Source organism: Pseudophryne corroboree, chromosome 8, assembly GCF_028390025.1.
Source record: "Pseudophryne corroboree isolate aPseCor3 chromosome 8, aPseCor3.hap2, whole genome shotgun sequence".
NCBI lineage: Eukaryota > Metazoa > Chordata > Amphibia > Anura > Myobatrachidae > Pseudophryne > Pseudophryne corroboree.
The window spans coordinates 408,220,715-408,248,042 of NC_086451.1; the positions used below are offsets into that span (position 1 = coordinate 408,220,715).

The 27,328-nt window shown below is 47.5% G+C and overlaps 1 protein-coding gene across 2 annotated transcripts; it reads left to right on the top strand.

The window, feature by feature from the left end:
* The first annotated feature begins 1,175 nt into the window (after positions 1 to 1,175).
* On the top strand, positions 1,176 to 25,919 carry CCDC97 (coiled-coil domain containing 97). 2 transcript variants are annotated; one of them, XM_063937833.1, is made up of 5 exons: positions 1,176 to 1,388; positions 13,681 to 14,178; positions 22,884 to 23,132; positions 23,280 to 23,406; positions 25,297 to 25,919. In XM_063937833.1, the coding sequence occupies exons 2-5, from the start codon at positions 13,755 to 13,757 to the stop codon at positions 25,442 to 25,444; spliced, it is 948 nt and encodes a 315-aa protein (XP_063793903.1). In that variant the 5' UTR covers positions 1,176 to 1,388; positions 13,681 to 13,754; the 3' UTR covers positions 25,445 to 25,919. The 2 variants fall into 2 exon arrangements, with proteins under 2 accessions (XP_063793903.1, XP_063793902.1); XM_063937832.1 differs by lacking the exon at positions 1,176 to 1,388 and adding an exon at positions 5,874 to 6,057.
* The last annotated feature ends 1,409 nt before the right edge of the window (positions 25,920 to 27,328 follow it).

Consider the following 27,328-nt stretch of genomic DNA (forward strand, 5'->3'; position numbering starts at 1 on the left):
TAGCCCACACTCTCAAACTCTTAAAGTGCCAATGGCTCCTAGTGGACCCGTCTATACCCCATGGTACTAATGTGGACCCCAGCATCCCCTACGGACTACGAGAAAAGGATTTACAGGTAGGTAATTAAAATCCTATTTTAAGGCCCATACGCATTAGAAGGCTTGAAAGATGAACAATGTGGGAGATCAGCAATTTCCCTTGATCTCCCTGACAAACGAGATTGAGTATACACACTGATGGCCTGATTCAGACCTGATTGCTGCTGTGCATTTTCACACAGCGGTCGATTATCGATAGACTGCATATACACCGTAATGCGCACACACGTCGCAAAACAACAGGCATTGCCGAACAGCGACAGGATGGTGCGAAAATTTCAATCGCACAGCCATTCGCATGCTGATTGACAGGAAGAGGGCGTTTGTGGGTGGTAACTGACCGTTTTCTGAGAGAGTTTGCAGGGTGGGTGTCTGACATCAATTCCGGGAACAAAAACACTGAAGTGATCGCAAGGACTGAGTAAGTCCAGACCTACTCTGAAACTGCACAAAATGTTTTTGCAGAGCTCCGCAGCAAAGACGTTCGCACACTTGCAAAGAGAAAATACACACCCCTGTGGGCGGCGACTATGCGTTTGCACGGCTGCTAAAAGTAGCTAGCGTGCGATCAACTCGGAATGAGGGCCCATGTTCTTAAATAAGCACGATTGGAATAACAACACACAGCTGCTCGGAGATGCTGAGCAGGAGAATAAGAATGTGTGTGCAATTACTGCTATGTTGTGTACGGCTGTGCATCCAGCCATTATGACTTCTGTCAGTTATCTTAAACAGTTTTTATATATGATTATAATATAACATTACTTGAAGACATTTTCAGGCAGATAAATGTCAGTACATTTCCCAATGCTAAAGCCCTGTGACTACTGTGAAGCCAATTTCCTCAAATACTCCAGAAATCAAAAGTCCCACAGCACGCTGCCGTCGACCCACGAATAAAGCAAAATTAAAATCTAAAGTAAATGCAGAAGTCTTAGACCAGATTCAGTTTGCTACAAGCTTCTGTTATTGGGTTCAGTATGAATTCCCGGCGGATGGGGTGCTGGCGGTCAGAATCCCCACGCCAGCATTCCGATAGTTAAAATCCCGATGGGGGAGGTAAGACTGTTCCCCCCTCTACCCTACCCCTTACTTTCTGCAGCCTCACCCTAACCTCCCCGCAGAGGTCCCTAACCCCCGGGCACCACAGATTAAACCCCCCACGGGTGGTGCCTAAACCTAACACACCCTCCCCCGGCCCTACCAACCAGCTATACTTAGTCGGGACGCGGGTTGTCAGGATTCCATCTGCCGTCATCTTAACCGCGTGTTGTACAATGTATATTACGGTAAGCAAGAGATTGGTTATATTTGCTTGCACCTCTGTGGGGGGTGTTAGTAAAAACGATGTGGGGGAATTCAATTGCCAGCAAATCCATTTGCCCAGCTGAATGACCACACTGTACGGCAGCCGATCTCGCACAAATATGTTTGCTGCCTCATAGGGTTGCAAGCACTTTTGTGCAAATGTAGCATTCAGCCAGCCGGGTGAAGGGTGTGAGATAGGCTGCCGTTGCCCGCACTTAAATGCCTCAACAATGGCAATTTGCACCCTTCGCCAAGAACTGAATGTTCCAATGTCCCCCAATGTTTCTTACCTGCAAATTCCTGTGCAGTGATTTACAGAACCTCCTGGCTAATTGAGTCTTTCTGGTTGTTGCATTTGCATTTTAGGATGATCTACAGTGTACCTCACAGAGCTATAGCTAAGGGCGGTTCCAACGGGAAATAAATAGAGTCCTATATATTGAGTCATATTTTTACTCTTTATGTATGTTTTTAAATTCAGATCTAAATTGCCCCACAAATTCCTCTGAAATGGCACTACAAGTACCTGCACGCCCTGTCAGCTACTGATCCCATCCATACCACACCAGCAGTTGCAGCCCTTTGTTGCACTTGGTGCTGATCAGGATCTATGTTGTGCATCACTGATGCTCTGGCTCAGTGGTAGGCAATGTGTGGGACTAGACATCCCAGCATGCCCTGCCACATGTTAGGACATGCTAATACTTGCAGGGCATATGGGAATGTGTACTTTCACAGCAGCAGGAGTGCCAGACGTTGCCTATGGGTGTTCCAGTTAGTAACGTCCTAAAGCTGGTTTCCAGAGTCTGACAACTAAATGGAAACATGCGCTGGTCGCTATGTGCAATGGCCCTCATTCCGAGTTGATCGCTCGCTAGCTGCTTTTAGCAGCAGTGCAAACGCTAAGCCGCCGCCCTCTGGGAGTGTATCTTAGCATAGCAGAAGTGCGAACGAAAGGATCGCAGAGTGGCTACAAAAAAAGATTGTGCAGTTTCAGAGTAGCTCGAGACTTACTCCTACCTAGCGATCACTTCAGACCGTTTAGTTCCTGTTTTGACGTCACAAACACGCCCTGCGTTCGGCCAGCCACGCCTACTTTTCCCCAGCCACTCCTGAGTTTGTATTTGTGACACCTGCGTTTTTACACACACTCCCCGAAAACGGTCAGTTACCACCCAGAAACACCCACTGCCTGTCAATCACTCTGCGGCCAGCAGTGCGACTTAAAAGCGTCGTTAGACCTTGTGTAAAACTGCATCGGCTTTTGTGAAAGTATGTTGCGCGTGCGCAGTGCGCACCATACGCATGCACAGAAGTGCCGATTTTTAGCCTGATCGCTGCGCTGCGAACAACGGCAGCTAGCGATCAACTCGGAATGACCCCCAATGTCTTTTAGGAAATCAGAATGCACTCCTGTTATCATTTGTCCGACTCAGACCTCAACCATCAGCAGGGGTGTATCTTCCTATTGGCCAGGATGGCACTTGCCAGGGGTGCCAGTCGAGGAGGGGCGCCATCCAGAGGTGCCACCCGCAGGCAGTAGGTACTGTAGATTCACTTTTAGAGGTAGTAGCTATCCCCCCACCCCAGTGTAGTTCCTCACCAGCATGGATGCCCAGTAACGATCACAGCATGCAGCAGCAGCAGCTGGGAGGTGTAGTTTACAGTATGTAGAGTTTCTTGTCTGTATTGTGTTGTGGTGCTGGACCCTGGTGCCAATTACAATGGCTGTTGCTGCATTCTTTGATCATTAATGGGCATCCCTGCTGTTGAGGAACTATATGGGGGTGGGGGGATAGCTGCCACCTCTAAAAGTGACTCTACCTAAAAAAGCTGCCTTTAATAGTAAAATCAACATGGGGAATATGTGTGTCTGGCACTGTGGGGGCACATGTGTATCTGGCACTGTGGGGGCATACGTGTATCTGGCACTGTAGGGGCATACGTGTATCTGGCACTGTGGGGGCATTTGAGTGTCCAACACTGTGGGGGCATATGAGTGTCTGGTACTGTGGGAGCATACTGTATGTGTGTCTGGCACTGTGGGGGCACATGTGTATCTGGCACTGTGGGGGCATACGTGTATCTGGCACTGTAGGGGCATACGTGTATCTGGCACTGTGGGAGCATTTGAGTGTCCAACACTGTGGGGGCATATGAGTGTCTGGTACTGTGGGAGCATACTGTATGTGTATCTGGCACTGTGGGGGCATATGTGTATCTGGCACTATACTCGGAGGCATTATGTGTATTTGGCACTGCACTACTGTGGTCATTATGTGTAACTGGCACTATACTGGGGGACATTATGTGCATCTGACACTATACTTGGGACATTATGTGTAAGGAGAACTACTGTGGGTATTGTGTGTAAGGCTGCTAATTGTGTGTGTGCATGTGTAGGGGGTGTGATTATATATTTATAGTTTGATATCATAATATAAAATTGAGGCCATGCCCACTTTCCCAGGAGCATGCACGCCTCCCCATATATATGGGCACTACTGTGTGGCATAATGTGTATAAGGGGTAGTACTCAGTGGAGTATCTATAATGGGTGCAGTGTGTGCGGTGCACACGGGCCCCTGAGTCCTGGGGGGCCCACACCGCACACACTGCACCCATTTCTCCTATACTTACCTTTCCAGAGTCCATCGGTGACTGTGTGTGGGCCCCCTCCTCTCCTGTAGCCGTCACCACCGCTGCTAGCGAGCTGAGCACTAGAGACTCTGGCACAGTCTACAGTCTACAGCGCATGCATAGGACTTCAAAAAAATGGTGCGGTGGCCATTTTTCTGAGTCCTGCGCATGCGCTGTAGACTCTGGCACTGTGCCAGAGTCTACGGCGCTCAGAGCGCTAGCAGCAGCAGTGACGGCTACGAGAGAGGAGGGGGCCCAAACATGGAGTCTGCACATGGGTCCCCTCCTCTCTAGAGATGCCCCTGGTACTACTGTGTAGCATAACGTGAATAATGTACTGTACATTACTGTGCTGTGTAATGTGAGTAAGACACACTATTGTGGTGTCATTTGAATTGGGATACTATTGAGTGGCCACGCCCCTTTTTTTGCACACGTGCCTTCCCTGTTTCAAATATGGGGGGGCACCAATCCTTTACTTTGCCAGGGGCGCTCGGACCCCTAAATACACCCCTGACCATCAGATTCAAGTGTGAGATCAATTAAATTCTCCGCAATCTGCACTATGATGTGCACATTGCCATGAATATATAGGATTTGAAGTCTGGGTCAGCAAGACGCTGACAACGTGGCCGATTGCTGGCAACTTGTGGTCAAGCGCTTTTGCTTGAATTGTCGGGGTCGCTGCAGGGAGCAGTGGTGGTCCGGTGTTCCGGAATTTGGTCTGGTCTACAACTGAAAAGTAACAAGAGAATACATCTCAACTGGCCCTCACTGGCAATGCAGACCTCCCAACATGACCGTCTCCAGGAGAGAGACAATGCTCTGCTCCTGAACTTTTCTGCTCCTGAACGGCAATATGCCGTGTCGAAACGGGTCAGTGTGCGATGTGAAAGCACCTTTGCCGAATTAGCGGGTCGCCCGACCCGGTAATTCAACCCGGTTAAAAAGAAGGGTTATTATTACCGGGTTGAATACCGGGTCAGGTGCAGTGTGAATGGGAGCCGTTTCAATGCGACACGGCTCCCATTCACAGCATAGGGAGAGCCGGCGCAGGAGATGAGCTTATCTCCCAGCGCCGCCTCCACCCCCGCCCCTGCTGCGCCCCCCGCTGCTATGGCAACCGACCCAGTATATTGCCGTGTCGGAAAGCCAGCAGAGGAGAGCAAATGCCGGATCCCACCCGGTAAGGACACGTTTCTCTTACTGGGTAGGATCCGCCATTTGCGATCTGAAAGCAGCATAAGAGGGAAGTCCAGGAGCAGAGCATTGTATCCCTCCTGGAGAGGGTCATGTTGGGAGGTATGAGCAATGGCAGCCCCAATGCGCACCATACAATATTTTTTCTCTGCACGTTAGTTGTACCCGCTGGGCTCTATACATTGATATTTATGGAAATGAGGTGCAAAGACTAATTTAGAACCGGATTCAATGTATATGATATGATTGGGATAGCAGTGCCCAAATATCTATAGATGCCAATCTCATATATGTGGTGCTTGGGTGCGCCGACCCAACAGCCAATTGCCCTGAAAATCTTTTTCAATTGTTTATTTTTAATTTCTACACATTTAATTTTCACTCTACAAATAGGGTGATTACTAACCAGGCCAACTCACTGGTGCAGTCATACTGTGACAGCTGCCAATTATACGATTCTGACATTTGCTTTGGCCTTTGTATAAACATAGCCAAGATCACGTGGTTCATAATACAATAAGGTTCCTAGTTTTATAAATGAGTCTGACGTCACGCGAGAGGCTTGGGAGTACCAATATGGCCACGGACTACTTCCGGTAAGGCAGAGACAGCGTAACGTGCGTAGCAAGGAGGACGTGGTGGTGTAGCAAGATGGCCGCTCGAGACCTTCCTGTTGTGAAGAGAACACAGCTGACTTGTTTTAAAGGTAGAGAAAGATGGCGGCGCCCTGCGTGGTCTCCCAGGAGTCGCCTGGGAGATCAGCGTTAGAAGCAGCAGCTGCTGAGAGTGAGGAGAGGAGCAAGGGAAACCGTAAGTGATCATCTCTGATCAGTGTCTGTGTGTATGGTGCCCACGGTAACCCCTCTCCTGTCATGTATGCTGAATCCAATGCTTGCTCAGTGTCTGCCTTATACCTGTGACTGTGTACAGGGGCATGTGTCTATGTCTGTCAGTTATTTCTGTGTATCTGTAGTAGCATTTCTATAGGCCCATCCGGGATGAAACTGGCAATATACATATACGCAATTGGTCTCTCTGCTTGTCTGCTATTTATGTGTAGTGTTCCTTCTAGGCTGTTTCAGCAGGGTGCTGCACCCTGCCCATTTTTGAAATGTGAAAAAGCACCCTGCCCTTTTTCAGTGCACCCTGCAGGATCATAAATCGCCCCCTTGTCTACAGAATGCAACAGTCAGAGTGCATGTTACAATGTAGTTTTCTACTCCTTGTCCACCTCTGATATTGGAATACAATTTCTATTCGTAGTAAAATGGATGGCAGAGGAGAGACTGTAAATGGCATCACTGCTGTGGCTGCCTGCATAACACAGCACTCTGATATAGAGGGAAAGAACAGGGTAAGCAGTGAGCATGTACTGCTTACAGTGTTTCCCTAGTAGAAGAACAGACTTATTTTGTACCTATACTGTATATTTTAACCCTCTGCTTAACTTTTCTGTTTTATAACACACAGGGATTATAACTACTTCATCAGTGGAGGAGACATTTATATTATATATAACAAGTTACGCAATCTATGTTGCATTTACTGTGATTTTTAAACAAACTATCCGTGCTCTTCTAAAGCATAGTGGATACATTTAGGGAGATGAAAGCAAAAGCATATTTTTGATGTGCAAGTAAATTGTCTAACTAAACAATATTTCCCTTCAACACAATCAATGCAACACAAATGGCCTGAAAAGTGTGACTGTTTGGGTGAATCTCTCAGGAATAACCTCAGCACTCAATACGCTTTTCTCTCTGCACTTTTTGGCCTACATATTGATTTAATTTAATTGAGGTATAGGTCTGTATATTTTATTTCTAGAACGACATGGTACTAATACATATGACACAGACCTATAGACGTGGTACTATATAGATACACATATAGTGTTCATTCTAGGATTTTTTAGGGCAGGGTGCTGATCATTGAGGAGGGCACATTTTCATTTTGAAGGGCACATTTTTGATGTGACTGCGCACAAAGCATAGCGCTTATGTTTATATAGAGAGAGATATATATATATATATATATATATATATTTCTCTGACGTCCTAAGTGGATGCTGGGGACTCCGTCAGGACCATGGGGATTAGCGGCTCCGCAGGAGACAGGGCACAAAACTAAAGCTTTAGGATCAGGTGGTGTGTACTGGCTCCTCCCCCCATGACCCTCCTCCAAGCCTCAGTTAGGTTTTTGTGCCCGTCCGAGCAGGGTGCAATCTAGGTGGCTCTCTTAAGGAGCTGCTTAGAAAAAGTTTTTAGGTTTCTTATTTTCAGTGAGTCCTGCTGGCAACAGGCTCACTGCATCGAGGGACTTAGGGGAGAGAAGTTCAACTCACCTGCGTGCAGGATGGATTGGCTTCTTAGGCTACTGGACACCATTAGCTCCAGAGGGAGTCGGAACACAGGTCTCACCCTGGGGTTCGTCCCGGAGCCGCGCCGCCGACCCCCCTTGCAGATGCTGAAGATTGAAGGTCCAGAAACCGGCGGCAGAAGGCTTTTCAGTCTTCATGAAGGTAGCGCACAGCACTGCAGCTGTGCGCCATTGTTGTCACACACTTCACACCAACGGTCACGGAGGGTGCAGGGCGTTGCTGGGGGCGCCCTGGGCAGCAATGTATAATACCTTATTCTGGCTAAAAATACATCACATATAGCCCCTGGAGGCTATATGGATGTATTTAACCCCTGCCAGGTCTCAGAAAAACGGGAGAAGAAGCCCGCCGAAAAGGGGGCGGGGCCTATTCTCCTCAGCACACAGCGCCATTTTCCCTCACAGAAATGCTGGTGGGAAGGCTCCCAGGCTCTCCCCTGCACTGCACTACAGAAACAGGGTTAAAACAGAGAGGGGGGGCACTTATTTGGCGATATGTATATATATATTAAAATGCTATAAGGGAAAAACACTTATATAAAGGTTGTCCCTGTATAATATAGCGTTTTTGGTGTGTGCTGGCAAACTCTCCCTCTGTCTCCCCAAAGGGCTAGTGGGGTCCTGTCCTCTATCAGAGCATTCCCTGTGTGTGTGCTGTGTGTCGGTACTTGTGTGTCGACATGTATGAGGACGATGTTGGTGAGGAGGCGGAGCAATTGCCGGTAATGGTGATGTCACTCTCTAGGGAGTCGACACCGGAATGGATGGCTTATTTAAGGAATTACGTGATAATGTCAACACGCTGCAAGGTCGGTTGACGACATGAGACGGCCGGCAAACCAATTAGTACCTGTCCAGGCGTCTAAAACACCGTCAGGGGCGTTAAAACGTCCTTTTTACCTCAGTCGGTCGACACAGACACTGACTCCAGTGTCGACGGTGAAGAAACAAACGTATTTTCCTTTAGGGCCACACGTTACTTGTTAAGGGCAATGAAGGAGATGTTACATATTTCTGATACTACAAGTACCACAAAAAAGGGTATTATGTGGAGTGTGAAAAAACTACATGTGGTTTTTCCTGAATCAGATAAATTAAATGAAGTGTGTGATGATGCGTGGGTTTCCCCCGATAGAAAATTATTGGCGGTATACCCTTTCCCGCCAGAAGTTATGGCGCGTTGGGAAACACACCTTAGGGTGGATAAGGCGCTCACACGCTTATAAAAACAAGTGGCGTTACCGTCTCCAGATACGGACGCCCTCAAGGTTGAAAAATATCCTAAAAAGTATATACACACATACTGGTGTTATACTGCGACCAGCGATCGCCTCAGCCTGGATGGGCAGCGCTGGGGTGGCTTGGTCGGATTCCCTGACTGGAAATATTGATACCCTTGACAGGGACAGTATTTTATTGACTATAGAGCATTTAAAAGATGCATTTCTATATATGCGAAACTCTGGCATCAAGAGTAAGTGCGATGTCCATATCTGCCAGACGATGTTTATGGACACGACAGTGGTCAGGTGATGCAGATTCCAAACGGCACATGGAAGTATTGCCGTATAAAGGGGAGGAGTTATTTGGGGTCGGTCCATCGGACTTGGTGGCCACGGCAACAGCTAGAAAATCCACCTTTTTTACCCCAAGTCACATCTCAGCAGAAAAAGACATAGTCTTTTCAGCCTCAGTCCTTTCGTCCCCATAATATCTGCCCAGGGATAGAGGTAAGGGAAGAAGACTGCAGCAGGCAGCCCATTCCCAGGAACAGAAGCCTTCCACCGCTTCTGCCAAGTCCTCAGCATGACGCTGGGGCCGTACAAACAGGTGCGGTGGGGGGTCGTCTCAAGAGTTTCAGCACGCAGTGGGCTCACTCGCAAGTGGACCCCTGGATCCTACAAGTAGTATCCCAGGGGTACAGATTGGAAATTCGAGACGTCTCCCCCTCGCAAGTTCCTGAAGTTTGCTTTACCAACGTCTACCTCCGACAGGGAGGCAGTATTGGAAACAATTCACAAGCTGTATTCCCAGCAGGTGATAATCAAAGTACCCCTCCTACAACAAGTAAAGGGGTATTATTCCACACTATATTGTGGTACTGAAGCCAGACGGCTCGGTGAGACCTATTCTAAATGGAGTCACTCAGAGCAGTGATAGCGAACCAGGAAGAAGGGGACTATATGGTGTCCCTGGACATCAAGGATGCTTACCTCCATGTCCAAATTTGCCCTTCTCACAAAGGGTACCTCAGGTTCGTGGTACAAAACTGTCACTATCAGTTTCAGACGCTGCCGTTTGGATTGTCCACGGCACCCCGGGTCTTTACCAAGGTAATGGCCGAAATGATGATTCTTCTTCAAAGAAAAGGCGTCTTAATTATCCCTTACTTGGACGATCTCCTGATAAGGGCAAGGTCCAGAGAACAGTTGGAGGTCGGAGTAGCACTATCTCAAGTAGTTCTACGACAGCACGGGTGGATTCTAAATATTCCAAAATCGCAGCTGTCTCCGACGACACGTCTGCTGTCCCTAGGGATGATTCTGGACACAGTCCAGAAAAAGGTGTTTCTCCCGGAGGAGAAAGCCAGGGAGTTATCCGAGCTAGTCAGGAACCTCCAAAAACCAGGAAAAGTGTCAGTGCATCATTGCACAAGGGTCCTGGGAAAAATGGTGGCTTCTTACGAAGCGATTCCATTCGGCAGATTTCACGCAAGAACTTTTCAGTGGGATCTGCTGGACAAATGGTCCGGATCGCATCTTCAGATGCATCAGCGGATAACCCTGTCTCCAAGGACAAGGGTGTCTCTTCTGTGGTGGCTGCAGAGTGCTCATCTACTAAAGGGCCACAGTTATGCATTCAGGACTGGGTCCTGGTGACCACGGATTCCAGCTTGAAAGGCTGGGGAGCAGTCACACAGGGAAAAAATTTCCAGGGAGTGTGATCAAGTCTGGGGACTTCTCTCCGCATAAATATACTGGAGCTAAGAGCAATTTACAATGCTCTAAGCTTAGCAAGACCTCTGCTTCAAGGTCAGCCGGTATTGATCCAGTGGGACAACATCACGGCAGTCGCCCACGTAAACAGACAGGGCGGCACAAGAAGCAGGAGGACAATGGCAGAAACTGCAAGGATTCTTCGCTGGGCGGAAAATCATGTGATAGCACTGTCAGCAGTTTTCATTCCGGGAGTGGACAACTGGGAAGCAGACTTCCTCAGCACGACCTCCACCCGGGAGAGTGGGGACTTCATCGAAAAGTTTTTTCCACATGATTGTGCACCGTTGGGAAAGACCAAAGGTGGACATGATGGCGTCCCGCCTGAACAAAAAACTGGACAGGTATTGCGCCAGGTCAAGAGACCCTCAGGTAATAGCTGTGGACGTTCTGGTAACACCAGGGGTGTACCAGTCGGTGTATGTGTTCCCTCCTCTGCTTCTCATACCAAAGGTACTGAGAATTATAAGACGTAGAGGAGTAAGAACTATACTCGTGGCTCCGGATGGGCCAAGAAGGACTTGGTACCCGGAACTTCAAGAGATGCTCACAGAGGAATCAGGGCCTCTGCCGATAAGAAGGGACTTGTTTCAGCAAGTACCATGTCTGTTCCAAGACTTACCGCGGCTGCGTTTGACGGCATGGCGGTTGAACGCCGGATCCTAAGGGAAAAAGGCATTCCGGAAGAGGTCATTCCTACCCTGGTCAAAGCCAGGAAGGAGGTGACCGCACAACATTATCACCACATGTGGAGAAAATATGTTGCGTGGTGTGAGGCCAGGAAGGCCCCACGAAGAAATTTCAACTCGGTCGATTCCTGCATTTCCTGCAAACAGGAGTGTCTATGGGCCTCAAATTGGGGTCCATTAAGGTTCAAATTTCGGCCCTGTCGATTTTCTTCCAGAAAGAATTGGCTTCAGTTCCTGAAGTCCAGAAATTTGACAAGGGAGTACTGCATATACAACCCCCTTTTGTGCCTCCAGTGGCACTGTGGGATCTCAACGTAGTCCTGGGATTCCTCAAATCACGTTGGTTTAAACCGCTCAAATCTGTGGATTTGAAATATCTCACATGGAAAGTGACCATGATGTTGGCCCTGGCCTCGGCCAGGCGAGTGTCAGAATTGGCGGCTTTGTCTCACAAAAGCCCATATCTGATTGTCCATTCGGACAGGGCAGAGCTGCGGACTCGTCCCCAGTTTCTCCCTATGTTGGTGTCAGCGGTTCATCTGAACCAGCTTATTGTGGTACCTGCGGCTACTAGAGACTTGGAGGACTCCAAGTTGCTAGATGTTGTCAGGGCCCTGAAAATATAGATTTCCAGGACGGCTGGAGTCAGGAAAACTGACTTGCTGTTATCCTGTATGCACCCAAAAAACTGGGTGCTCTTGCTTCTAAGCAGACGATTGCTAGTTGAATGTGTAGTACAATTCAGCTTGCACATTCTGTGGCACGACTGCCACAGCCAAAATATATAAATGCCCATTCCACAAGGAAGGTGGGCTCATCTTGGGCGACTGCCCGAGGGGTCTCGGCTTTACAACTTTGCTGAGCTGCTACTTGGTCAGGGGCACACCCTGGCTGAGGAGGACCTGGAGTTCTCTCACTCGGTGCTGCAGAGTCATCCGCACTCTCCCGCCCGTTTGGGAGCTTTGGTATAATCCCCATGGTCCTGACGGAGTCCCCAGCATCCACTTAGGACGTCAGAGAAAATAAGATTTTACTTACCGATAAATCTATTTCTCGTAGTCCGTAGTGGATGCTGGGCGCCCATCCCAAGTGCGGATTGTCTGCAATACTTGTACATAGTTGTTGTTACAAAAAAATCGGGTTGTTATTGTTGTGAGCCGTCTGTTCAGAGGCTCCTACGTTTGTCATACTGTTAACTGGGTTCAGATCACAAGTTATACGGTGTGATTGGTGTGGCTGGTATGAGTCTAACCCGGGATTCAATATCCTTCCTTATTGTGTACGCTCGTCCGGGCACAGTATCCTAACTGAGGCTTGGAGGAGGGTCATGGGGGGAGGAGCCAGTACACACCACCTGATCCTAAAGCTTTAGTTTTGTGCCCTGTCTCCTGCGGAGCCGCTAATCCCCATGGTCCTGACGGAGTCCCCAGCATCCACTACGGACTACGAGAAATAGATTTATCGGTAAGTAAAATCTTATTTTTCCCTTTAATGTATAATTTACCGCTACATACATATAAGACACCCATGCAACACCCAACCCAACATCTGTACTGAGAAAAATACTATATTTGTCCAGTCTCCTTGAAAGAATGGCTATAGTATATACACATTATATATATATATATATATATATATATATATTAATGCACCAGCAGACTCTTCAGTCCCTGCACCTGTAGAACTTACAATCTAATTTAGCTCCCACAAGCACACCAACCAGGACCAATTTACAGTAGGTTTAAATGATGTATTGCTGCAAGCTTGCTTCCTTGATGGAGGCTTAAAGTACATTAAAATGTGTTATCTATGCTGTAACATTTTCAAAACTTGCTTTATACCATCGTTTCATTGAGCCAGAATCTCTCCTCCTTGTATTGTTTAGATCTAAACGCAGCCATTATAGTCCTCTAAAAAGCACATAGGCAGAAATGTCTCTGGTCCATGTTATATTTGGCCGGTTGAACTCTAAGGCAAGAATGAAAATGGGCAAGCAGACCTGTAGTCTATAATGTGTCTGTGTTGTCTCAAGGACCAGGATTTGGAGGTGTGTGGCCGGTTCTGGTGTCTCTGCTCTGGCTACAGTTTAATAGGTGTTTTCTGCCATTTTGGGAGTTTGATTTATTGGGTTTTTCATGACCACATGTTGCTTTTGCTCAGAGCAAAGTTATTAAGTTGCTCTCTTTTGCCAGTATGATGTAACAACCTTGCTGAAAAGCACAAAGGTTAAAAGAAAGATAGAATGTATGTAATAAACATTGCAGTAGGGAACACAGAGGAAAATAAATATTACAGTCACATGAAATCAAGTATAGTTCCTGTCTGCAATTATTTACTTGTAATAGGTGTACTTTCTATTTTATTATAAGATGAGCTTGCAGAATCTTGTGAGAAGGTCTTGGATGAAAACCCCGAAAGGGCCAACTCTGTATGTGGGGAGGAGATGGACACCTGTGGTGAAGATAGTAAACTGCTAGAGAAAACCTTAAAAGTGGTCAGGCGTTTGAGTAGCCGAGAAGACCCCATAAGCGTGGAACCTTCGCAGGTAACTGGCCCTCTTCTGGATATGTTCACCACCATAGCAGAGAGCCAAGTGCCCATCCGCAGCCAGCAGAAAGGAGACCCAGAGTTTAGCCAGGAGCAGAAGATGGCTATGCTTCTCGACTTGTACAAGTCTAAGCCTCTCATCTTTCTGGAGCGCTTTCGGAAAGTTCTAAAAGAGGAACACCTGGATTGCTTTACCCAACTTTCCGGTGACTACACCGCTGACTTCTACTTCAAGGAGATCCGCAAAGCCTCCCTCAAAAAGATGAATCACACGAGGGTCCGGAACAAGCGGTATGCCGCCCTCCAGCAGCTCATCTCGGGTAGGACTTGCTCATATGTTTGCATTCTTACATCTCCCGTCACACTTTACTGCATGATGTATGCTGAAGGTGCTTTACACGGCCTTTGCTTTGGAAGCAGGTCACGGTACATTTTATTTTCACAATTTAGAATTATTTACCCTTACCATGTAGAAAATCAGATAGTCCAACTAAGCAGTCAACCACCTCATTCATGCTTCCTTTACTGTCCTGCATCACTGAGTCAGGTGGGGTGGAGGGCAAGAGTAGCTTACTGTAGAATCCTAATACTTATGTCACAAATTGCATGGCAGCGAGATCCAGGTGCTCACACCCAGATCTGTAAGACAGGACAACTCTGTGTTGGGAACAGGCACCTTGGCAAGTCTTCACTTGCGGCCCCCAGCTTTGTGCAAATCATCTTTTTGTGTTAATCATTTGTTTTTTATTTCTCTAACGTCCTAAGTGGATGCTGGGGACTCCGTAAGGACCATGGGGAATAGCGGCTCCGCAGGAGACTGGGCACATCTAAAGAAAGCTTTAGGACTATCTGGTGTGCACTGGCTCCTCCCCCTATGACCCTCCATTAAGCCTCAGTTAGATCTCTGTGCCCGAACGAGAAGGGTGCACACTAGGGGCTCTCCTGAGCTTCTTAGTGAAAGTTTTAGTTTAGGTTTTTTATTTTCAGTGAGACCTGCTGGCAACAGGCTCACTGCATCGAGGGACTAAGGGGAGAAGAAGCGAACTCACCTGCGTGCAGAGTGGATTGGGCTTCTTAGGCTACTGGACATTAGCTCCAGAGGGACGATAACAGGCCCAGCCATGGATGGGTCCCAGAGCCGCGCCGCCGGCCCCCTTACAGAGCCAGAAGACAGAAGAGGTCCGGAAAATCGGCGGCAGAAGACATCCTGTCTTCACCAAGGTAGCGCACAGCACTGCAGCTGTGCGCCATTGCTCCTCAGCACACTTCAAACTTCGGTCACTGAGGGTGCAGGGCGCTAGGGGGGGGCGCCCTGAGCAGCAATAAAAACACCTTGGCTGGCGAAAATACATCACATATAGCCCCCAGGGCTATATGGATGAATTTTAACCCCTGCCAGAATCCATAAAAAAGCAGGAGAAAAGTCCGCGAAAAAGGGGCGGAGCCCATCTCAGCACACTGGCGCCATTTTCCCTCACAGCTCAGTTGGAGGGAAGCTCCCCTGGCTCTCCCCTGCAGTCACTACACTACAGAAAGGGTTAAAAAAGAGAGGGGGGCACTAATTAGGCGCAGTATTAACAATACAGCAGCTATAAGGGGAAAAACACTTATATAAGGTTATCCCTGTATATATATATATATATATATATATATATATATATATATATATAGCGCGCTTTGGTGTGTGCTGGCAAACTCTCCCTCTGTCTCCCCAAAGGGCTAGTGGGGTCCTGTCCTCTATCAGAGCATTCCCTGTGTGTGTGCTGTATGTCGGTACGTTTGTGTCGACATGTATAAGGAGAAAAATGATGTGGAGACGGAGCAGATTGCCTGTAATAGTGATGTCACCCCCTAGGGGGTCGACACCTGAGTGGATGAACTGTTGGAAGGAATTACGTGACAGTGTCAGCTCTGTATAAAAGACAGTGGTTGACATGAGACAGCCGGCTACTCAGCTTGTGCCTGTCCAGACGTCTCATAGGCCGTCAGGGGCTCTAAAGCGCCCGTTACCTCAGATGGCAGATATAGACGCCGACACGGATACTGACTCCAGTGTCGACGGTGAAGAGACAAATGTGACTTCCAGTAGGGCCACACGTTACATGATTGAGGCAATGAAAAATGTTTTACACATTTCTGATAATACGAGTACCACCAAAAAGGGGTATTATGTTCGGTGAGGAAAAACTACCTGTAGTTTTCCTGAATCTGAGAAATTAAATGAGGTGTGTGATGATGCGTGGTTTTCCCCCGATAACAACTGATAATTTCTAAAATGTTATTGGCATTATATCCTTTCCCGCCAGAGGTTAGGGTGCGTTGGGAAACACCCCCTAGGGTGGATAAAGCGCTCACACGCTTGTAAGGGCTCTACCCTCTCCTGAGATGGCCGCCCTTAAGGATCCTGCTGATAGAAAGCAGGAGGGTATCCTAAAATGTATTTACACACAAACTGGTGTTATACTGCGACCAGCAATCGCCTCAGCCTGGATGTGCAGTGCTGGGTTGGCGTGGTCGGATTCCCTGACTGAAAATATTGATACCCTAGATAGGGACAGTATATTTTTGCCTATAGAGCATTTAAAAGATGCATTTCTATATATGCGTGATGCACAGCGGAATATTTGCCGACTGGCATCAAGTCTAAGTGCGTTGTCCATTTCTACCAGTAGAGGGTTATGGACACGTCAGTGGTCAGGTGATGCGTATTCCAAACGGCATTTGGAAGTATTGCCTTAATAAGGGGAGGAGTTATTTGGGGTCGGTCTTTCAGACCTGGTGGCCACGGCAACAGCTGGGAAATCCACGTTTGTACCCCAGGTCGCCTCTCAACATGAGAAGACGCCGTATTATCAGGCGCAGTCTTTTCATGGACAAGCGGGCAAAATGTTCCTCATTTCTGCCCCGTGACAGAGGGAGAGGAAAAAGGCTGCAGAAATCAGCCAGTTCCCAGGAACAGAAACCCTCTCCCGCCTCTGCCAAGCCCTCAGTATGACGCTGGGGCTTTACAAGCAGAATCAGACACGGTGGGGGGCCCGTCTCAATGAATTTCAGCGCGCAGTGGGCTCACTCGCAAGTAGACCCCTGGATCCTTCAGGTGATATCTCAGGGGTACAAATTAGAAGTCGAGACGTCTCCCCCTCGCCGTTTTCCTAAAGTCGGCTTTACCGATGTCTCCTTCTGACAGGGAGACAGTTTTGGAAGCCATTCACAAGCTGTATTCCCAGCAGGTGATAATCAAGGTACCCCTCCTGCAACAGGGAACGGGGTATTATTCCACACTGTTGTGGTACCGAAGCCGGACGGCTCGGTGAGACCGATTCTAAATCTAAAATCTTTGAACACTTACATACAGAGGTTCAAATTCAAGATTGAGTCACTCAGAGCAGTGATTGCGAACCTGGAAGAAGGGGACTACATGATGTCTCGGGACATCAAGGATGCCTACCTTCATGTCAAAATTTACCCTTCTCACCAAGGGTACCTCAGGTTTATGGTACAGAACTGTCCCTATCAGTTCAGACGCTGCCGTATGGATGGTCCACGGCACCCCGGGTCTTTACCAAGGTAATGGCCGAAATGATGATATTCCTTCGAAGGAAGGGAGTTTTAGTTATCCCTTACTTGGACGATTCCCTGATAAGGGTAAGATCCAGGGAACAGTTGGAGGTCGGTGTAGCACTATCTCAGGTAGTGTTGCGGCAGCACGATTGGATTCTCAATATTCCAAAATCGCAGCTGGTTCCGACGACTTGTCTTCTGTTCCTAGGGATGATCCTGGACACAGTCCAGAAAAAGGTGTTTCTCCCGGAGGGGAAAGACAGGGAGTTATCCGAGCTAGTCAGGAACCTCCTAAAACCGAGCCAAGTCTCAGTGCATCAATGCACAAGGGTTCTGGGTAAAATGGTGGCTTCCTACGAAGCAATCCCATTCGGCAGATTCCACGCAAGAACTTTCCAGTGGGACCTGCTGGACAAATGGTCCGGGTCGCATCTTCAGATGCATCAGCGGATAACCCTGTCACCAAGGACAAGGGTGTCCCTTCTGTGGTGGTTGCAGAGTGCTCATCTTCTAGAGGGCCGCAGATTCGGCATTCAGGACTGGGTCCTGGTGACCACGGATGCCAGCCTGCGAGGCTGGGGAGCAGTCACACAGGGAAGGAATATCCAGGGCTTATGGTCAAGCCTGGAGACATCACTTCACATAAATATCCTGAAGCTAAGGGCAATTTACAATGCTCTAAGCTTAGCAAGACCTCTGCTTCAAGGTCAGCCGGTGTTGATCCAGTCGGACAACATCACGGCAGTCACCCACGTAAACAGACAGGGTGGCACAAGAAGCAGGAGGGCAATGGCAGAAGCTGCAAGGATTCTTCGCTGGGCGGAAAATCATGTGATAGCACTGTCAGCAGTATTCATTCCGGGAGTGGACAACTGGGAAGCAGACTTCCTCAGCACGACCTCCACCCGGGAGAGTGGGGACTTCACCCAGAAGTCTTCCACATGATTATAAACCGTTGGGAAAAACTCGACAGGTATTGCGCCAGGTCAAGGGACCCTCAGGCAATAGCTGTAGACACTCTGGTAACACCGTGGGTGTACCAGTCAGTGTATGTGTTCCCTCCTCTGCCTCTCATACCCAAGGTACTGAGATTGATAAGATGGAGAGGAGTAAGCACTATATTCGTGGCTCCGGATTGGCCAAGAAGGACTTGGTAACCGGAACATCAAGAGATGCTCACGGAGGATCCTTGGCCTCTACCTCTAAGAAGGGACCTGCTCCAACAAGGACCCTGTCTGTTCCAAGACTTACCGCGGCTGCGTTTGACGGCATGGCGGTTGAACGCCGGATCCTGAAGGAAAAAAGGCATTCCGGATGAAGTCATCCCTATCCTGATCAAAGCCAGGAAGGATGTAACCGCAAAACATTATGACCGCATTTGGCGAAAATATGTTGCGTGGTGCGAGGCCAGTAAGGTCCGACGGAGGAAATTCAACTGGGTCGATTCCTACATTTCCTGCAAACAGGAGTGTCTATGGGCCTGAAATTGGGGTCCATTAAGGTTCAAATTTCGGCCCTGTCAATTTTCTTCCAAAAAGAACTAGCTTCAGTCCCTGAAGTTCAGACGTTTGTAAAAGGGGTACTGCATATACAGCCTCCTTTTGTGCCTCCAGTGGCACTTTGGGATCTCAATGTAGTTTTTTGGGTTCCAAAAGTCACATTGGTTTGAACCACTTAAATCTGTGGAGTTAAAATATCTCACATGGAAAGTGGTCATGCTGTTGGCCCTGGCCTGGGCCAGGCGCGTGTCAGAATTGGCGGCTTTATCCTGTAAAAGCCCTTATCTGATTTTCCATTCGGACAGGGCGGAATTGAGGACTCGTCCTCAGTTTCTCCCTAAGGTGGTTTCAGCGTTTCACCTGAACCAACCTATTGTGGTGCCTGCGGCTACTAGGGACTTGGAGGACTCCAAGTTGCTAGACGTTGTCAGGGCCCTGAAAATATATGTTTCCAGGACGGCTGGAGTCAGAAAATCTGACTCGCTGTTTATCCTGTATGCACCCAACAAGCTGGGTGCTCCTGCTTCTAAGCAGACTATTGCTCGTTGGATTTGTAGTACAATTCAGCTTGCACATTCTGTGGCAGGCCTGCCACAGCCAAAAATCTGTAAATGCCCACTCCACAAGGAAGGTGGGCTCATCTTGGGCGGCTGCCCGAGGGGTCTCGGCTTTACAACTTTGCCGAGCAGCTACTTGGTCAGGAGCAAATACGTTTGTAAAATTCTACAAAATTGATACCCTGGCTGAGGAGGACCTGGAGTTCTCTCAATTGGTGCTGCAGAGTCATCCGCACTCTCCCGCCCGTTTGGGAGCTTTGGTATAATCCCCATGGTCCTTACGGAGTCCCCAGCATCCACTTAGGACGTTAGAGAAAATAAGAATTTACTTACCGATAATTCTATTTCTCGTAGTCCGTAGTGGATGCTGGGCGCCATCCCAAGTGCGGATTGTCTGCAATACTGGTACATAGTTATTGTTACCAAAAAATCGGGTTATTGCTGTAGTGAGCCATCTTTTCTAGAGGCTCCTCTGTTATCATGCTGTTAACTGGGTTCAGATCACAAGTTGTACGGTGTGATTGGTGTGGCTGGTAAGAGTCTTACCCGGGATTCAAAATCCTTCCTTATTGTGTACGCTCGTCCGGGCACAGTATCCTAACTGAGGCTTGGAGGAGGGTCATAGGGGGAGGAGCCAGTGCACACCAGATAGTCCTAAAGCTTTCTTTAGATGTGCCCAGTCTCCTGCGGAGCCGCTATTCCCCATGGTCCTTACGGAGTCCCCAGCATCCACTACGGACTACGAGAAATAGAATTATTGGTAAGTAAATTCTTATTTTTTTGTCATGACACCTCTTTTGTGGTTATTTAATGTAGTGTTCATTTTAGCACCCTGAGCCTGTCACAACCCATGCAGTTCCTCTTTCCTGCCTGGTTTATTGCTCTTTGCTCTGGTGCTTCTAGCACGCTCTATCTCTGCACTGATGTACAGACCAGAGTGTGCTGGAAGCCCCAGAGCAGAGCGCGACACCCCAGGTAATAAAGACGAACTGCAGGGGGTGTGGATTAACAGATCGACAGTCAAAAGGTCAACAGTTAATAGGTAGACACCATATGGTGGAGAGTACAAAAGGTCAACATGAAAATGGTCAACACGGAAAAGGTTGACACACCTTTTTCTTTTTGGGTGTTATTTTGTGTGTTTAACCATATATGACCCAAATTATTAGGAACGCCTCCCTTTGCGGGCTCCGCTTCACCCACCTCAAGTTTACTGAAGGTAATAGTTTGTGACATGGGCCCTCATTCCGAGTTGTTCGCTCGCAAGCTGCTTTTAGCAGCTTTGCACACGCTAAGCCGCCGCCTACTGGGAGTGAATCTTAGCTTATCAAAATTGCGAACGAAAGATCAGCAGAATTGCGAATAGACACTTCTTAGCAGTTTCTGAGTAGCTCCAGACTTACTCGGCATCTGCGATCAGTTCAGTGCTTGTCGTTCCTGGTTTGACGTCACAAACACTCCCAGCGTTCGCCCAGACACTCCTCCGTTTCTCCAGCCACTCCCGCGTTTTTCCCAGAAACGGTAGCGTTTTTTCGCACACACCCATAAAACGGCCAGTTTCCGCCCAGAAACACCCACTTCCTGTCAATCACATTACGATCACCAGAAGGAAAAAAAAAAACTCGTAATGCCGTGAGTAAAATACCTAACTGCATAGCAAATTTACTTGGCGCAGTCGCACTGCGGACATTGCGCATGCGCATTAGCGACTAATCGCTCCGTTGCGAGAAAAAAATAACGAGCGAACAACTCTGAATGACCCCCATGGATAGTAAATTCAGCAAAAGTTGTAAAAACCTGGAAAAAATAAATGTTGACCCTTTGAACCTGTCGACCTAATGTACCTGTGAAGCTTTTGTACTGTCTGTCTTTTGTACCTGTAGACCTATTGACTGTCGACCATGTGGTGTTGACTACTGTATATGTAGATTGATCATCCACCACCTGGTGCAGGGTGCTTGAATGAACGCCATAATCGCATGCACTGGTCACCCTATTGCTGCCCGTGAGCTATGGTAGGGACGGTATGTTTTGCAGTGGTGATGAATTGCAAAGCTGGAATTGGTAGGGATGTTTTTTTTTCAATGAGAAATGATAGTTTGTATCAAATTACATTTTGCAATAGGAAGGTGAGCTGTCTGGCCATCAGTGCTAATAAGCAGGCTTATTGTGAGAGGTCCGTTCTCCACTTGTAATAATCTCACACATCTGTGTGCAGCATGTATGTCTCTTACTGACATTTCTCTGATAGGAGAATGAGGAATGCAACAAATCACTTGCTTGCGCCCATGTACCACACTTTGTAGATATTCATTGTATTATTCTTATTTTGCACCAACACATTATATAGGACTGTACAGAGGGGCCTGATGCAGAGATGGATGCAGTGCTGATGTTTCCACAGTTGAGTGATTTTTAATTTTTTTTTCCAGCTACTGCGCATGCATGAAAATTCATATAAACCCAAACTGTGCACGCCAAGTCCTGGAACCCCTTTACTGTGCACGCGCGCCGAGTCCTGGAACCCCTTTACTGTGCACGCGCGCCGAGTCCTGGAACCCCTTTACTGTGCACGCGCACCGAGTCCTGGAACCCCTTTACTGTGCACGCGCGCCGAGTCCTGGAACCCCTTTACTGTGCACGCGCGCCGAGTCCTGGAACCCCTTTACCGTGCACGCGCGCCGAGTCCTGGAACCCCTTTACCGTGCACGCGCGCCGAGTCCTGGAACCCCTTTACTGTGCACGCGCGCCGAGTCCTGGAACCCCTTTACTGTGCACGCGCGCCGAGTCCTGGAACCCCTTTACTGTGCACGCGCGCCGAGTCCTGGAACCCCTTTACTGTGCACGCGCGCCGAGTCCTGGAACCCCCAATCTGCATCTCAGTTGCACAGATTACGGAGCCTTAAGTGAACATCTCAGCGATGATGCACTCTGTTGCACTGTGGAGCACAAAGGGAAGGCCGAGAGTAGCATTTGCATGTTTATGCAACCACTATTGAGAGAACGGCTGCATTCTCAACCATCTCTGAATCACACCCAGAGTACGTTCATTCACTGCCGTCCTTACTCCCTGCATACAGTTTCCCTACCACATGGACACACAAATGAATGCTGGTCATTTTGGAACCTAAGTCCCCATTACTATGAATATACCAGAAATGCAAAAGTTTTCTGCAGCAGTTTTCCCTCTCTTTCCTGTTAGCTCCAGTATGCAAATAAGATTAAGGAATTGAGTTTAGCAACATTCCAGTAGTATAAAAAGAGACCTCACCATACAGCACTCTGGGCAAATCCACACTGAATGTTTTATCTAGGGATGTTGGTTCCACAATAATGTGCTGGTTGCTCACAGTCAGTCATTAATGTGAATTGTCCAGGAACTGAAGCTTGTGTGTGTTCTTCTTCTAGCTGGGGAATATTTCAGTGACGAGCAGATGCGGGCACGGGACCCTCTCATGTATGAGCATTACGTGGGCCAGTACCTGAGCGAGGAGGAGATCATGTCGCAGAACAGTCGAGATCTGGCTCAGGCCAGCTGCTTATCAGATGTGCTCCTCAACTCCTGCCAGGAGCAGTCTTTACAGGAGAGGCTGGAAGCCCAGCGAGACCTGGAGGAGAGCTGCATGGAGGAAGAGGAGGATGACAGTGAGGAGGAAGGTGGGGTTTCTCAGGTCGACTCCTTTTGCTTCATCTTTGTCAAATTTCCCACCTAAGGGCAGACCTCTGGCTCTGATTCATCCAAAGAGTTCCAGCAGGTCACCAGCTGGTCTCCTCCCAACCTCACCAACCTCTTCTCTCCCGCAGAGTCTGAGCTGCAGTCAGATGAGGAGCGGGAAGTGGACAGCGAGGAACGGGTCCTAATGCGGGAAGAACTCATCAGCCGCATGCATCAGAGGTTTTTGGATGGAAATGATAAAAATTTCGACTACAAGTAAGAAAGCTCCTGAGTAGTCTCCCTTACTACATACAGGCATATATCAGTCTGTATCATATCCAGTAAGCCCGGCATGTTAATGTATCCAATATGTAATATTTGTACATAAAAGTTGCCGTATATTGACGCACACTGAGTAGTGTGACAGTGTATTCAGAATTGCTGTTTGCAGTATGAGCATCTGCTGTAATAGCAGCAGTGTCCGGCTGTAGCCGGCCACAAACGTTGCTGCTGATATTGCACAGTGAGGTGCCGAACTGAGTACAGGGCTTAATAATAACCAGGTTAAAGTGATGAGGTGGTTATCGAGCATTGAGTATGACCTCTATCAGTTCTGCATGGTCTTCTTTAGTATATGTCTGTCTATATTGGCTCTCGCAGTGATCCTGGAGCTTAGTCAGAATGGTAGGTCCATCTCATATAGCCGGAGTGGTATATTTTGCTGACAAGTCGACATAGGCATAATATCGACATGCAGCATGTCACTATTGACCAGTTTGGCATTCATCATGTTGACACTGATGGATGCAACATGATTAGAATGTCGGCAAATGTTCCTGGTGGTCCAGTGGTGAATTACTTGGTTTAGCTGCCCCAGCGGTGGATTCCGGGTCTGGTGTTCAGCTGTTGAGAACTTCTGGCATTGAGTATCCCTATCCCTAACCTAACCATCCCCCAAGTGCAGTGATGGCTAATCTTGACACTCCTCCAGCTGTTGTTGAACTATACATCCCAGCATGCCCTGCATCAGTTTTAGCATGGCCAAATAGCAAAACTGTAGCAGGGCATGCTGGGATGTGTAGTTCAACAACAGCTGGAGTGTCAAGGTTAGCCATCACTGCCCTAGTGCCTAACCCTAACGTTCCCCTCCCGCAGCCCAACCCCAGTTCTCCCCCTAGTGCCTAACCCTAACATTCCCCTCCCGCAGCCCAACCCCAGTTCTCCCCCTAGTGCCTAACCCTAACATTCCCCTCCCGCAGCCTAACCCCAGTTCTCCCCCTAGTGCCTAACCCCAGTTCTCCCCCTAGTGCCTAACCCTAACATTCCCCTCCCGCAGCCCAACCCCAGTTCTCCCCCTAGTGCCTAACCCTAACATTCCCCTCCCGCAGCCCAACCCCAGTTCTCCCCCTAGTGCCTAACCCTAACATTCCCCTCCCACAGCCTAACCCCAGTTCTCCATCTAGTGCCTAACCCTAACCCTCCAATCCCTGCAGAATGTTCACATCTACATTCTACATATGCCGACCTGTTCAGTGTCGACATTCCAACCATGTCAATTACATAACTGTATGATGTTGTAAAAGTCAACATTATAGCTGCATCCCATATAGACAGCATTAGAGTGCTCCATTGTTTTGTTTTCTTTTGCTAGAACTGAAGGGGTTACAGTCTAGTAATATACACAGTCCCTGCAGCCTTTACTCTTCTGTACCTGAGATAAAGTATCGTATAGTCAGTACTGGCACATACATCCTTCCATGAATGGCCACAATCTGGCTCCGATCCATAATCTACTGTGCGCTCACCGACGCCCATAGCGACGACGCTGCCCCCAGGTCAACGCAACCTTCATTTACATTAATATCACTTTTTCAACATAATACAATTATTTGATCTGCAGTCTGGTTCTGTTCTGACTCATTTCAGTAAATGAGATGGGAGCGTGTATTATCAACTTCTGTAGTAACCCATATTAAAGACCGCAGTGTTTATATCATTGTTCTTTTGGTGTAGTAGCCCCACTACAACTGTCCTCTAATTATAAAAGTATCACATACAAATGAATTAAGCACAAGGAATCGGACGTGAGGAAATGTTTGCCTGAAGAGCGTACAATCTAGATGTCTCATTATAACCCACTGTATGTACTGCCCATTTCTCTGCTAGGGAAGTCGATGATAACCCGGATTTTGATAACTTGGACATTGTCACTCGCGATGCGGAGGAAAAATACTTTGACGACGACGATGATGATGATGAAATGGAAAGAGATGAGGAAGAGGGTAAGGAGAATGGACAGGACAGCAGTGAGTGACCACGTCATGCATCTTCAGAACCTTATAACAAGGACAGGACTTACATTCCTATATATGATTTATTAGCAAATCCACTCCAGGCAGTGGTTTTGCTTCATCAGGGCGCCTTAGTAAAATGAAGCTGTGCGCTGTGTTGGCCAGTAGAGGGCAGCACATTTCCATTGATGATTCATGAGTATATCATATAAAGGAAAATATGTTAAAGCCTACATGTGTTACATGTACAAAGTACGTTATGACTTTGGTGAGCACCCAAATACACTTAAGGACATTTTCAGACCAAAAGAGAATTGTGTGTTACATGGAAGAAGGGGACAAGTGTAATGGAGGATCTGCTCTTCATAGAGAGACCGTCTAGGATAAAACTAGAATCTATTGGTTATTCTGTGTTTGTGTTTATCTTTTAGTGTAGAATAACTTTTTCTACCGAAGAAGAAAGTTCAAAGAAAATAAAAACTGATTTGCTATTTGAAATGTTGACTGTCTGCTTTTATTGCCATTTTCTAGTTTGTTTTTTTTGTTTTGTTTTTTAAACTGTACCTGTCATCGGTGAAGGTAGCAATTTGGTTTTGGACAATATCTAAAGGTGTGTACACATGGTGAGATCCTTGCTATGTTTGATTTTGACTATGCGATTTCCCTTGAATTCCCCCAGAGGCCAGATAGCACAGATAGTACAGATTTTGTCTATGTGCGATTTTGACTGCCAATTTTGACTATACTTTGTACCAGATAGTACACTAGATAGCCAAGATTGACTTGCCTGCCCTGTCTATCTAGCCTTACGATACCGACCCCTCGGGAGCGCGCATCGTTATCGAATCTGTATTGCAAGCTACCTAACACCTTGAGATATGCACTAACTTTTCATAAGATTTTGTCTGCATAGTCAAAATCTTACAGATTTATCTCACCGTGTGTACACACCTTAAGACTGTTGCATATTGTTAAACTATGGGAACTAGTAACATCGCCTGAGGCATATGCGTACAAGGAACGCCGATTCAGCCAAGGAAATGGCTGCAGTGTGAGTTAGCACAAGAGGTATGAGCAATGATTAAGATTTCACAGTTGCCTTTAACAGCTGGGGGGCCAGCATTCGGGTTGCTAGTGACAACTGCTCCGAAGCATAGTGCCGTTTTTATAAGCTTGCTTTTGCTTAAGGTAAAAGGTATGAGGAATATATACTCCTTTACATCGGGCGCTGGAATTTTTAAGAATTTAAAAAGCACACCTGATTGACAATTAGATAATATAGTAGCAGCTCCTAGAAGGCACCTGGATGCCTAATACAAAGATATAGCAGTTAATGTTCTATAGAAAACATTAAAGGAGCGCTGTTTACAGATAAAAAGTAATTTAATAATAAATATGGTGGAAAAGACCACCTAATAATAAAAATGAAGTTAGAAAAAAAACACAGTGCAAATACAGTTGCATAAACAATAATCACATACACAATTGGCGATATGTTAGCTGTGATCGGCCTGAGCGCCAATTATAATTGATGTTACAGTCCACAGTAGTATGTTAGGCTGGTGTCATCCGTACTGATAAGAGGCATATGAAAGAAATGTCTCGACAGGTTAAGAAAAACTGCTAATAATTGTAGGCAATGGGGTTTTATTGTTTGCTATATATCACCCCTCACATTCAGGACCATTCTCACCCGTAGTTGTGAATGCTGATTCCCGTCAGAAGCAATTAGCGGAGGTGGCTCTCGGCAGCCGATAGCGGCTATATCAGATTATCCGGCAGAGAGAATCGTGGTTGTTGCATAACACCTCAGCAAAACGGGGCTTTTCAAGCACAGCAGGGAGAGTGTAGTTGCGGTGTGTCCAGTTAATGGAGGTGGTGAGAATGCATCTCAATCTCTCAATAGC

What these genes read in the sequence shown, in the direction of transcription:
- CCDC97 (XM_063937832.1), top strand. Translation starts at nt 5,964, where the DNA reads ATGGCGGCGCCCTGCGTGGTCTCCCAGGAGTCGCCTGGGAGATCAGCG. An exon ending in GGAGAGGAGCAAGGGAAACC is followed by an intron (nt 6,058 to 13,680) that starts GTAAGTGATCAT and finishes TTTTATTATAAG; the next exon opens with ATGAGCTTGCAGAATCTTGT. An exon ending in GATAAAAATTTCGACTACAA is followed by an intron (nt 23,407 to 25,296) that starts GTAAGAAAGCTC and finishes TTTCTCTGCTAG; the next exon opens with GGAAGTCGATGATAACCCGG.